The sequence below is a fragment of the Vanellus vanellus genome (genome assembly GCF_965231255.1).
Source record: "Vanellus vanellus genome assembly, chromosome: 4".
NCBI classification, from domain to species: domain Eukaryota; kingdom Metazoa; phylum Chordata; class Aves; order Charadriiformes; family Charadriidae; genus Vanellus; species Vanellus vanellus.
Window position 1 is genome coordinate 60,330,639 of NC_138909.1, and position 13,038 is coordinate 60,343,676.

A 13,038-nucleotide genomic window follows, 5' to 3' on the forward strand; every position below is an offset into this window, starting at 1 on the left:
CAATTATAAGGTACACTAATAGGAGCATAACATGGAAAGGAAATAATTCTTCTGTTGGGTTTTTTCCCAGTGAAGTCTCGACAGCAAGACTGCTTCCACTGTTGGGGACAACGCTTCAAAGATGTAGACAAATTATGGAGACTCTAGAGGACAGAATGTTAAGATTCTTTAGTCTAGAAAAAAAAAAGACGATCAAGAAGAGGTATGATAACAATCTTCTGTGGGGACTGAGGCAAAAGAAGGGTTAAGTGTGGCAGAACTAATAAGGAGGAATAAGCAGCTGCAGCACTGTGTGAAGCAACTCCCTAGATAAGGAGGTGCTGCTCACAGGGAGGAGAGATTCCCTTTTCAGTGGGAACGTGATCTTTTATACGCGATGGTGTAAACAAGTAAAGTAGAAAATTGCTGGCCTTGGAAGAAAAGTATATCAAGAGCAGGCTTGCTTAATGAAGCTGATTTCGATCCTGCATATTGGAGTCCGTGTCTTTCGATCGCCACAATCTTCCACTAAAAATATTGCCGTGAAGAAAGTGATTCATTGTTTGCTCTGTCTGCTGGGGTAAGGACAAAGGAAATGAACATATCGCGGGCTTCCTCTGCTTTCACTCTTAACAAGTAGACACAAGATTAAAGACAGTTTAAATTGCTGCTCCGATATCCTGCCCACAAGCACAGATTTGCTTTCTTGCAGAAAACGACAAACGTCTCACCCCAACACCAAGTTTCACAGCCACCACTGCAAGGAAAAAGCAGCAGGGACTGGTGACTTCCAGCTGGATGTGACAGAAGGGCTCCTGCCCAGCAGATGGGGTCTCTGTCAGCACCCAAGCCTCAAAGGCACAGGAGAGGCACAAAGACAGCCAAGAGTCACTCACTCACCAAGTGACCCTGGCTGCTGAACCGAGATACTTTCAAGAAAGGCTGGAACAGGAGAGAAGGTAATGGTGATGTTGCTCTAGACTTGTGAATCCTAATCCTTCTGCCCAAGGATCAGGTGGAGCTAAGTGAGTCCTGGAGAGGAGCGCACAGATGATGTTTCCAAGATGGCTTTGTCACCGTCAGCCACAGGGTGATATTGCAAAAGCTGTTGAGGAAGATGGGAATCCTCTTGATGAGGAAAGCCTCTTTGCCTGCCAGCTTTCCAGGATGGAGAACCTTTAAGTGAGATTTGGGAGGAAGACAGTAACAGGAGCCCATTGGCAAGCAGTAACAGCTCAATCTGGACTAAAGTCTAAGTACCAGAAGAAATCAGGTCCTTATTGTAAATCCAAGGGAAGGACAGGAACGAATATGGAGGAATCCCTCCACTGAACATTTTAGATGCCTGAATACTGCCTGAGCTGCGCGCTGCTCCCTCTCCCGGAGATGGCAAAGGATGGGGGCAGGGGAGACCTGCAGCCCTCATCCCACGTTCAAGGGTCATTGTGGGACACTGCCTTGCCTGGAGGACTTTGACAGGCCTTTGCTTTCTTGTTTCTCATCAGTGGACATTAGGATATCAAAAGACACTTCAGAGGTTCACCTAATTTTCTCCCTATTCCTCCTTAACATCCTTTGATAAACATGGATTCTGGTGATAGGTTAGCACTTTCCTCCTTCTATCCCCATAGGTACTTGAAGGCACATTAGTAAGGCTTTGCACAACACATTATGAGACCTTCTTACTAGATTCCTATCCACCTTTTTTGTGGGAGCACCACACGAAGACAAAACACAGCAGCAGTACGCACCCACCGCTCTCCCTACCAAATATACCACCGGCAGTTTCGCAGGGACTCATAGGGATCCTGCCACATCAGTACACACGTACAGTACATCTCAGTGTGTGAGGTGTTTTCACCCAGCTTAGGTCTTATCCTGGGCACCAAAACGCGACTAACAGTTGTTAGCGATTTTCTTGTGATTTAAAAGAGCAATCTTTAGAACAGAGGAAAAGGAAACGATAGATCAAACTAACTGCAGTCTTCCAGAATTTTTCTGGGCAAGTAATCAGATTTGGGTTTTGTTCTTTTTAGTGCTTGAAGAGTAGCATGATGGTGAACGAAAGCCAACATAAATTTGTCAGATCATTTCAAACCAGTGCATTTCCCTTCAATAGCATAATACACCATAAGGTGAGAAGCAGCAGATATCCCATATGTTGATTTTCACGAGGCTTTTGATATTCTCTCACACGATAGTCTCAAACTAAGGAAACATAGTGCAGATTGAAATTGCTTGCAGCAGTTGACAAAACCTGTTAGGAAATCCTGCTTGGGGAGTATTTATCGCTAGTTCAGCAGCACACAGCAGTAAGATTCTGCAGACGTCTCTTCGTGCTCCGTTACCATTCAGTGTTTTTAATCAGTAGTACTGTGCTGGTGCCAGAGAAAGGTAAAGAAAGTGCTGTGGATGCACTACACGACAGGAGTTCAAAACAAACTTGACTAACCACAGAAACAGATGGTAAAATATTAAACTGGAGCAGCTCTAATACAGGATTTTACATTTTGGCAGCACTACAGTACAGCACAAGCTGAGGCTTGGGAACAATTAGGCAGTTCCACAGAAAGTATATAGATCTCGCAGCGCATTCAAACTCTCCTGGGTCAGAAGCGGCATCCTGTTTTTTAAGAGGTAAATCCCATACCCGGATACGGCAACTAAAAGCTGGCTGATGTAATCCGCGGGCTCAGCTCAGCTGGGCAGGGGGGCACCAGCTGGAGTTCTGCGCCCAGGACGAGCGTGGGACAAGCTGTGCGCTCAAAGAGAAGCTGAACTCTTTGGGGTGGTTTAGCAAAGGAGCCTGAAGGGAGGCATGAAGCAGTCTCAGCTGCAAGGATGCAAGAGAAACGGAGGCGGGTGGGGGAGACGTAAAATTTATTCTCCGTGCCCAGGATGGACAAAAAGTAGGGGGTGCGTGTTAAATTTCAGTAAGGAAGACTCAAAACAGACAGTAGGAAGCTTTCTGCAGGTAATAACAGCACTTGCGGTGTACATATTTACTGTTCAGGATGGTCGTGGAGTCTCTGTCATTTAAGATTGAGGAAGAAGTTAAGCAAATGTCTTTCAGGAGGTACGTGAATTGGATGCTGCATTGGACAGGACCTGAGCTAGAATAAGTGGCTCTTAACCAGCTTCCGATACCGTGAAACAGGCTTGATTAACAAGGCTTGAAAAAAGTAGACAAGTAAAACAAGCAAATACAGCAGTGAGTAGTGAAACTAAACGGGCAGAAACCAGCTGAACAGCTCAGAGGACAAACCTCAGCGCTGGCACCGGGCTGCTGCCGTGGCAGGGAACCCAGCCACCAGCAATGGACTACGTGATGAGTGCCAACACAGAGGAACAAGGAGGAAACGACAGCAGAATACAAGAAAGAGCCAAATTATGACACTGGCCTCCCAAAATACTCTAGCTGCTCTAACCTAGTGTACTGGACGGTCTTCCCCGATTCTTTAAAAGCTGTGACTGTTGTGCATGTGTACGGCCTAATAAAGCAAGTAGCTTAAAAAGGTCCAGTAGAGGAAGGGCTGGAGCTGCCGTACTTGTAGGGTAACTCTTATAAACGCCTCCTCTGCTTTCTACGAGGCACTGGCTGGAGCTCAGATGCTCTTACCCATCTCCCACCAGTGTATGCTCGGCTGCTACATGCCCACACACGAACCCACCCCATTTTACATGCGGCAAGCAGAACAAAACCCCATCTGCCTTCTGCCTGTGCCAGTCAAATCACACCATCATCATCACCAACCACCACAGCACCACCCCGGGGTGCTCCGCTGTCTGCTTTGAGATGCGCGAGAAGGCTCTCTAAATGATTGTCTCTGGATGCAAGTGTACTGTTTACTTATTACAACATGAGATCAAGTAGGAAACTTCTGTACTATGATACAAAGGTGCATTATTTACGGTTACAAAGGGGGCTTTGACAGAGGCCTCCGTTTTCTGCTCTGTCCTCGACGTGGAATCTACATCCAGGAGAGCCTGTGAGAGTTCACATCAGACTCACCTTGGCACCCATCAGCAGAGGGAAACCATACCTGGCCAAATTCCTGAGCAGTGTAACAAAGGCGAGGAAATACCTGCTCTTGTGAAGTGCCCAAAGCCAGTCCGCCCCAACCCCGCAGCTCAGCGAGTCAAGGATTACACCGGCCCATGACCAAGGTGGGTTCTTCCCATCTACATACTCAGGTCTTGCTCTACGAGGGCTTCTCGTCTGGTGTCAGAGAAAATGCTGCTCAAAGGAAGACCTTCCCCAAGTCCTGAGCACGTACCTTTGCAAGGGCAACTACAGGCTTTGAAGACCCAGTGTCCAGCCAGGGGAACAAAAGCACCCAGTAACTAGCATTGCAGCCCAATTTTGTTTGGGGACCGTTCAGTTGAGTTGAAGGGGCAAGGCTGACAAAGTCTCAAAACGGCACAGCTTAGGAGTGTGGATTGACAACACCACCACAGAAGACTTTACCCTACTTTGTCCCTACCACATAAACATACACAAATGTATCTTGGGAAACATGCACCCAAATGCATGTTATTTCTACTGTTACCCTTCATGTATGAAGTTCTACATATGTCCAGTTCTGGGCTCCCCAGCTTGGGAAGGACAGGGAACTGCTGGAGGGTGCAGCATAGGGCTACCAAGATGATTAGGGGACTGGAGCACCTCTCTTATGAAGAAAGACTGAGGGAATTGGGTCTCTTTAGTCTGGAAAAAAGACGGTTGAGGGGGGACCTGATCAATGCTTATAAATACTTAAAGGGTGGGTGCCAGGAGGATGGGGCCAGGCTCTTTTCGGTGGTGCCCAGTGACAGGACAAGAGGTAACAGGCACAAACTTGAGTATAGGAAGTTCCACCTAAACATGAGGAGGAACTTCTTTACCTTGAGGGTGGCAGAGCACTGGAACAGGCGGCCCAGGGAGATGGTGGAGTCTCCATCTCTGGAGACATTCAAAACCCACCTGGACGCGTTCCTGTGCAACCTGCTCTAAGGTGGCCCTGCTCTGGCAGGGGGGTTGGACTAGATGATCTCCAGAGGTCCCTTCCAACCCTATGATTCTATGATACATTTGCAGACAATTCTTCCCCTCCCCCCGAAGTTATTTATGAGCCCCTCCCCTCCTTTTTTTTTTTTTCCATTTATACAAATAAAATCATATATACATTATTTCTAGATCATTAGCAACCATATAAGCGACACAGGCTTTAGAAGCCCATCTGTTGAGCATTACCCCACGGTGGGCACAAGTAGAAAATCCCTGATTATTTTTTCTGTGGAAAACATTATCCTGAACAATTTCTCTTCAAGACACGAGGAAAGACTTTCAAATGCTCCATAATATGCTAAACAGAATTAACAGGTTTCATGTGGCTTTTAGGCCACAGCTTCTTGTTAATTAGGGAGTTATGGTTTATAGCTGTTGCAGGATTGTGTTTGAAGGTTACCAGGTGTCCTCGTACTCGTATTATCCAGTAGTGAAATCATAACGCTGATAATTCGATATCCATCTCACTAGTCACCACAGGCTGCTGACAGCTACTTGGAATATTATGGCAAACCCAAAGCCAGGTATTGTCTTCAGAGGAAGAAAAGGTAATTACTATAAAAATAAGACAACCAACATTTTTTAGTAGTCCAAGAGCCCTTCCCTTCTCAGTTAAATTCCTCTACAGACAAGATTTAGTCAGTCTTTAGTCCTTAAAAAAAAAAAGCTGCAGATGGATGGAACAGTAGAATAAACAACGACGATTTGACATATTCAAAATGACAGCAAGGAGAACAGATTTAAGATCTAGCTCATTTCCTTGGTGTTTAAACTGTAATGAGAATTTACAGGTAAACTGTAAGATCTGCAAACTGAGTATATTGTGTATTGGTCTCTTACTGTGCCCCTCCTGCTCTCACAGACTGCTCACACCAGAGATAAAGCAGAGATTATCTTGCTGCTTACAGTGGTTATGTGAAACTACGGAGCTTGTATTTTTGTTTCTTAGGGTTTGCAGTTTGGTTAGCAAATCAGGAGCTCGGCACACTTAACGCCCTCAGGTCCCTTGGGACAAAAATCCACATTACTGAAAACTGGGACTACTAGAATTATAATGTTTTAGAAACTAGAGTTGTCAAATCAATTAAATAAATAGCAATAAAAGAAATTATGTGTATTCAGATCAAAAGCTGAAACTTTTGAACCTTGAACCTCACGCAATTTGCCGTTTTGAACATAAGATGTACAAAGCAGGTAAATCAATTCCACAAAATGACTCATGCCATTAACAGAACATCTACTGTAAAGAGTCACTTATTAAATATACACGGAGGCTTTGGTCCCTGCTTTTAAGAAATGAGGGTCTAGCACAAAAACTAGCTAGAGAATTTACTCCTGCCCACATGGAGGCAAAACAGCACGCGGTCACAGAATGGCAGAATAAGCACCATAAGCCGTCACCTCAGCTGGAGCAGAATTCGCTCACCTCTAATGTCAAAGTAATTTTAAGTAACTAAAGACAACTCAAATTTTTAGATCGGCCTAATAGGTGGGTTCACTGCTACTGCATTAAGGACATTGTCTCCAATCAGCAGCTACTGCCACGCCTCAATGCCAGATTGATTTTAATTACAGCTATGCCTTGCAGGAGTCTGATGGGCACAGAGTGGGAGCTGACCTGAAAACAAGGTCCCATGGCTTCGAGGTCAGACACATATACACGTGGTACTTCAAGAACAGTTTCCAGAACAGACTACTTTAGCACAGCTCCTGCTGCCTTGGCTATAGAAAGAAGTTGGCCGCCGGCTAGATTGCTGCCTTTAACAAGAACGTCAAGTTTAAATCAGATCTGCAGGAAAATTTTGGACTGACCGTCAGTCCTGTCACCAGGATTGCACTTGCTAGCATCAACTCAAATACCTTCCCGCTTCCATGTAGTGTACGGAGCTGAACAACGTGCTGTCCAATGCTGGTTTTAAATTTCATTGCCACGCTTCTCAGTAAATCAGACATCACTTCCCCAGGCTCCACAATTTCACTCCTCTGAGTTACCTATTTTAAACTGTCAGCATCAAGCAAGTGATTCCTAAAGTACCTTGATACTTACTTAATTTTCAACAGGAACAGCAGGTAGAAGCATCTATGAGGACTGGGCAAACAGGAACATAACTCTTTCTGATACTCAAAGCAGTCAACACACACAGAAACTTATTACTGCTTTTGGCCAACAAACCGAGCATGGGTGGGAAGAAGCATCGACATAAAACCTGAGCCTTCCTTGAACACCAAAAAATGCTCTATTAAAAATATAGTTAACTTGCAACATCACTCTCACATCAAAGTAATTTCTGATACAAAAGCATGAAAGTAGTAAAAACAATATAATGTATTATACACGCAATGTGTTTGCCTGTTCAATGCACGATTTATTTTAGCAAATTTTACAACAGAACTGCAGCAAAGTCAACCTGAAAATATTAGAACCCAAGGTAGTGCTGCTGCAAGCCACAGCTTTGTACTGACAGAGTCGACTCCTCTCTCCCCCGGACACTCAACACTTTCTACAGTCCGGCTGTAAGACAGAACTGCCTCCAATTAACAGTGAAACCTTGGCTCTGCTTGATAGCATTACTCTAGTTGAAAGCAGCAAACGAATGGAAGAAATGACAGCCTACACGGCCTAAAGCGGCAGCTGTGAGGTACAGGTGGGCAGCGTATTTACAGTAAGCGCAGATTTTAAAATCTGAGATTATTTCATTGCAAACACAGTAACAGTGTCTTAGGCAAAACAGAAATATTTTTAAAAACCTATTATCATTTTGGATTTTTCCATTATTACAGCTATGAGCTCACAAAAGTGTTTTTTAGTATTACATATTAATGATCCATGTTACAACTCCTCTGCTGGCAGCTTTTTTTCTAAATCACGAGTTTAGCAGATACTTAAGTCCTAAAAAAAGTGTAGCTAGGCTCAGGCTTAGCTGGCATGGCTCACGAAAGATACTATTCTCCTAAAGAGACATACAGAAATGACACATTAGGTGTTTTTGACAGCCTTCATGGTCTAAGCATCTCATACCACTATATGCAGAAAAACTTCCATGAGATACAGTTGGTCTCGTTGCACTGCTTTCACAGCGTTTGTCACAGCCCCCTTTGCTAGCTGCGCAGTACTTACACCAAACTATTTGCTTCCTTGGAGCCAGCAAAAGTAACAGAGTCCAAATTTCTAAGAACGAGCAATTACTCTGAAGAAGTTTTAAGAGCAAACTTTGTTTAGCAATTGTGAAGAGCATTTCTGAAGCCCTGATTACCCAAGACTGACACAGTCGGTACAACTCCTAGTTTACTCACGATGGAGTAGCCCGGTTTGTTAGACAAAATGTTGCAATGTTTCAGGAGTTTCACATAGTTTGATTTACATTTGTGCTATAATTAAGTTGCATTCATCCATGCTTACCACCACCGAATAGATTCAGAATTGCAGCCCAACAGCTGAGCTGGTGTAGTAACCACAACTGGGCAAACACTGGCTTTACAAGTGACCCTAAGAACTATGCTGACTTGCAAAAACTGACTTCTAAATGAATACTTAGAATACAGAAAATTTTGCACCACAAAAAACCGAGACAAAGTTGAAAAGTTCCAACAAATTCACTCTAATTTAAGAGGCCAAGTAAATGAACAGAGTACTTGTGATTGTAAAACTACTTTGCTTGAGGGGAAAATCTGCTCAGCTGATAAACATCCGAAAGGCTTCTAAAGGGTAATTAAATAATCCTATGGAAAACACAGTTGTTCCTTAATGCTCGCATAATGAATAATACTAATTATGAATATACACTGTACTCAGTGTGTGCTTTTGGAATTAATTTGGCAACTGTGACTTTAGTTGAAGTACCACTGCTTGCATCAGAGGTGCCGAGATTTTGGTTTTGGAGGGATTTATGAATTGAAGAACTCAATTTATTCACTACTTAACTTCTGACTCTCTTATTTATTTCACTGTTAAGACAGGTTTTTGAGAAAACCTAAAGAAATAAAAGACTATCTATAGATGAGAAATTTGTTGATGTTGAGTTTTTTTTGTTTTGTTTTGTGGTTTGTTCCCCCTCAGCCACCTCCAGAGTTCTGAGAGGACCACCCAGGGTCAGAGAAGAAGCTGTGCCCTTTCATTAAAGATGCACTGCTAGATATTGAAGGAATCGCTATTCATCAGGAACAAAACCATGAGAACAATTCGAGAGCTTGGAGCAAGATAAAAAAAATGAAATTTCATGCCCACTTGCGCCCCTACCAGACTTTCAGAGAGCTCAAGGGAAAGTGTTGCATTCACAGTGCCCTCTATAAGCAGTGCCTCAGGTATACCTCTGAATTATTGTGATCCGTCAAGTCAACAAAGTTATGCCTACACAACAAAGGGAGATGTAACAGCCATATCCCAAAGCCCAGCCATACTGCTTTAGATCTAACTACCACAATTCAAGTGCAGAAACAAGGCAACGGAGGTGCTCAGCCTCAAGACAAGTATCTGGGCCAGGACCTGGACTTGAGTTCGCCATTGCCCTTTCACTGTTACCGTCACGTGCTCAGGAAAGGCTTTGCCTAAGCTTATACTGCAGTTACATTCCGCTTTACTGTGAAGGTGTAACTAGTGCAATTGCAGTAACTGACTACATAAATTACAACTCCCTCAAGACATAGTATTTTTTCATTTACAAGGGTTTTGCCTTTAAAAAACAAATTAGGAGTAGCTTGGCATCAATCCCTTCTCCCTACACATGGCAATAACCAACTACTACAGAAATAAATCAGAAGTAAAGCCATTGATAACCCAGTTCCTATGTACATTCGTGTCTCACATTTGTAAGACTCTTAATGGAAATGGGAATTTAATACCATAAATACATTGCAAGGTCACCAATTCTGAATACTAAGAAAGAAATGTCGACGCTGTACTTCTCCTTTTTTAAACAAATATTACAAAATTGAATTTTATTGAGTTTCACACAAGATGCACTTATAAAATTGATACAGAATGTCATTCAACAGAAAAAAAAATAAATGAAAGCAATTCCAAGCTTTCTTTAGCAAGTGCTAAATAATTCAAAATAAGATACACCAAATTGACAGATAATCTGAATTTCAATGTGTGAACATATCCAATTAGTATAAAATACATCAAAAATTAACGATTTTCAGATTTTTCCCCAGCAAAAGTCCTCTTCTTTTTAGTATCATCCCTGAACAGTAACCACAGATTTTGTCTGTTACTCCAGCTACTCTTGATGGGAGAGGAGAGGGTGAAAGACTGCAGCAAGAAGTTCCCACCAGAGCAGACTACGCAAACCTGTATGGCAAAGCTGTCTCATTACCAAGTCTGCTCAGATACATAACTCTGTCCAACTGTCTCCACTTGCCATATTACTGTAGTCCTGCAAGCTTCAAGGATTAGCATATACATTAAACTTTTACATGTTCACAAAGCAGATGAACTTTGGCTTTCCCACTCTGACAAATTATGAAATTACCAAAGAGCAAATTTTGTTTTCATTTGTTCGGCACAGATACTTTCCCTTACAAAGTGAAACTGGTGCTTCCTTCTGAAAGGCATTTGAAGTTAATGCCACATTTTAACAACAATATAGGAAGAATTTACCATAAACTAAAGGGTCTCTTCTGATGTAAGTCTCCAGCCTAAGATTTGAGCTCAAATTTATTCCATTCTTGGTCTGAGGATTCCAAACCATCTTTCTCATCAATTCTCCCACAACTGCATCTCACACCAGAAATTAAGATGCATCCTAATGCTTAAGTGATCTTTATACATCTAGTCCATCTATTTAAGCTTGGCTAAAGCCAACCAATTAAAACGGATAATTATGATTTGATTGTCAGTATGAGCTTTTATAGGCAAGTTAATACACAGATGTGATTTTTATCAGTTAAACCCAAAATGCAGTGCAATATTCTTTTCTGCTACGGTAATGCCATACGTACAGTTCCAACACAACACTTGCTTGCTGCAATTAACACTGCCTTTCCTCGACATATAGAAGTGCCTCTTTATTATTATTTCCTACAGCGACAAAAAATCCTCAGCTTTAAAAAATAATTTTATAAATAGTTTGGCCTTGTAGGACACACAACACAATATGCTTCATATTTGCCCAGTTAAGCAGAACCTTCCTTACAGTGATCTTTCCTTGGTGTTTAGTATTTAGATAAAATAGTATGCAGTAGGTCTTTCATTTAAAGGCAAAATTTTATTCTGATTACAAGATTTTCATGATACATTTTGAAAAGACTTTTGTTGACAAGAATAACTGTCTTGACTTACTGTTTTATGTACCAATGCTTTATGTGTTTGTTGATATAAGCACAAGTTTTGAATTCTGCTTGCAGATGTTTAACAAAACAAGGTAACTGGAAAGGCAAGCTCCCGGTCAAGTTGTCATACATTTCCAGGAATATCCTTACACTGGAGAAACCTTCATGAGAAGTAGTATGTTCTGGAAGCATGGTTTCATAACGCAGAACAGGATTATGATTTTTTTTCCAGTCTATTTTCCAGAAAAGTGATACTGCAGCTCTGCCACCGGGCTAGAGACTCACAATCCACATTTTCCAAGACGCAAGTTAAAGATCACTTACTTGACCTGACCAGATACCAAGTCAAGTTACTTGTAGAAAGAAATTTATATTTTTTGCCATTAATAATTTAAGTTTTTAAATAAATATTTATGTGCCTTTTTTGGCAACTGTCCATTCCGGTAGCGTCTGCTGTCCCAACAGCTCAGTATCCTTAGCACATCGATTTTAAAAAAAAAAAAAATCTTAGTCAATTCTGTTTCCACAAATAGTAAACCTGTCTATCTCCAACAAGTCTTTCTTTGAAGACCTGTGTTTTAATTCTGAACTGTCTTGGCTTATATCTTTTTCTTCTCCATCAGGAGTTGTCAGAAATTGATCAGAATTGCTTGTTACAAGTAAAGACGGCGTGTTCTCCTTCTGATGCACAGGTTGACTGGTAACTGATGTAGATCCATTTTCATCTGTGGAAATTCCTGTTTGAACAGAAGACAATTACAAAGATCATCATTAATTTAACACAGACATACTGATGCATCTATAACATCCAGATTCCTCCAAAGCTGTCCTGAAAAAGTGTGCTACATCAAACCAGCAGAAGCAACAGAAGAATCCTTTGTGGAAGCCACTACCTCTTCTTCATTTTACCATAAGATATTTCCTTTCCTAATTTGGTAAAGGATAGAAAATGAATTCTACAGAATTTCAGATAATGAGCAAGAGCATAAGCAGCAGATATTAGGACATAAACTACATTCTTCTAGTTTACATACTCATTTTTGTTGGCTTAGGCAAAAAGATTTTTGACAGTCACTATGTGAATCACACAAATATTTTCTATTGAACTGAAGAAAAGGAATCTCTGTAGCAGGAACTAGATGTGCCTAAACCTCTACATATGTACAATAAACCTGGCTTCTCTAGGGACAGCTAATAAATGACTCATGCACTGCTACACACTTTAATAGCACTGGCTCCTAAAGCAATTCTATTAAAGATGTCTAGTTTTATTCATGCCTCTTATTTCAGCCGAATTGAACACTGGCTCCATTAACCTAAGATATTTGTAAGTAGTATCCATGTACTGTTTCCACACTTTGTTAAAACATTTAAAGAATTAAAACGCACAAGCAAATGACAAGGAAATACATTTTTCTTACTTACTATCTCCTTGTAAAGACTGAGTTACCATTTTTAAAGGAACCTGAAACATCTGACTAATGTGGAGTACTGCAGACCAGCCAAAGGGAACATTATTTGTCAAAACGACAGTACTATCGAAATTACTCCAAAAACTTCTTTCAGTATATCAGCTCTTCGCAGTATACCAACTACTACTTGAAGGTAGATGGATTACTTTCTACAGTCTTATGCAAGTCAAAGGTACTAAACTTGCATCGAGAAAGGAGACAAGTAATGCTAATTGTAGAACATCATTACAAAGGTATTTTCTAACCCAGCAGCTTCCAGAGAAAGCTGGT

At 41.6% G+C, this 13,038-nt stretch overlaps 1 protein-coding gene across 1 annotated transcript in view; it reads right to left on the reverse strand.

Moving 5' to 3' along the window:
* Positions 1 to 9,931: 9,931 nt before the first annotated feature.
* Positions 9,932 to 13,038, reverse strand: part of TAPT1 (transmembrane anterior posterior transformation 1) — a 52,912-nt gene continuing 49,805 nt past the window's right edge. Inside the window, exon 14 of the mRNA XM_082482739.1 lies at positions 9,932 to 12,033. Within this exon, the coding sequence (XP_082338865.1) occupies positions 11,804 to 12,033 (230 nt within the window). The 3' untranslated portion in view covers positions 9,932 to 11,803. The remainder of the gene's footprint in view (positions 12,034 to 13,038) is intronic.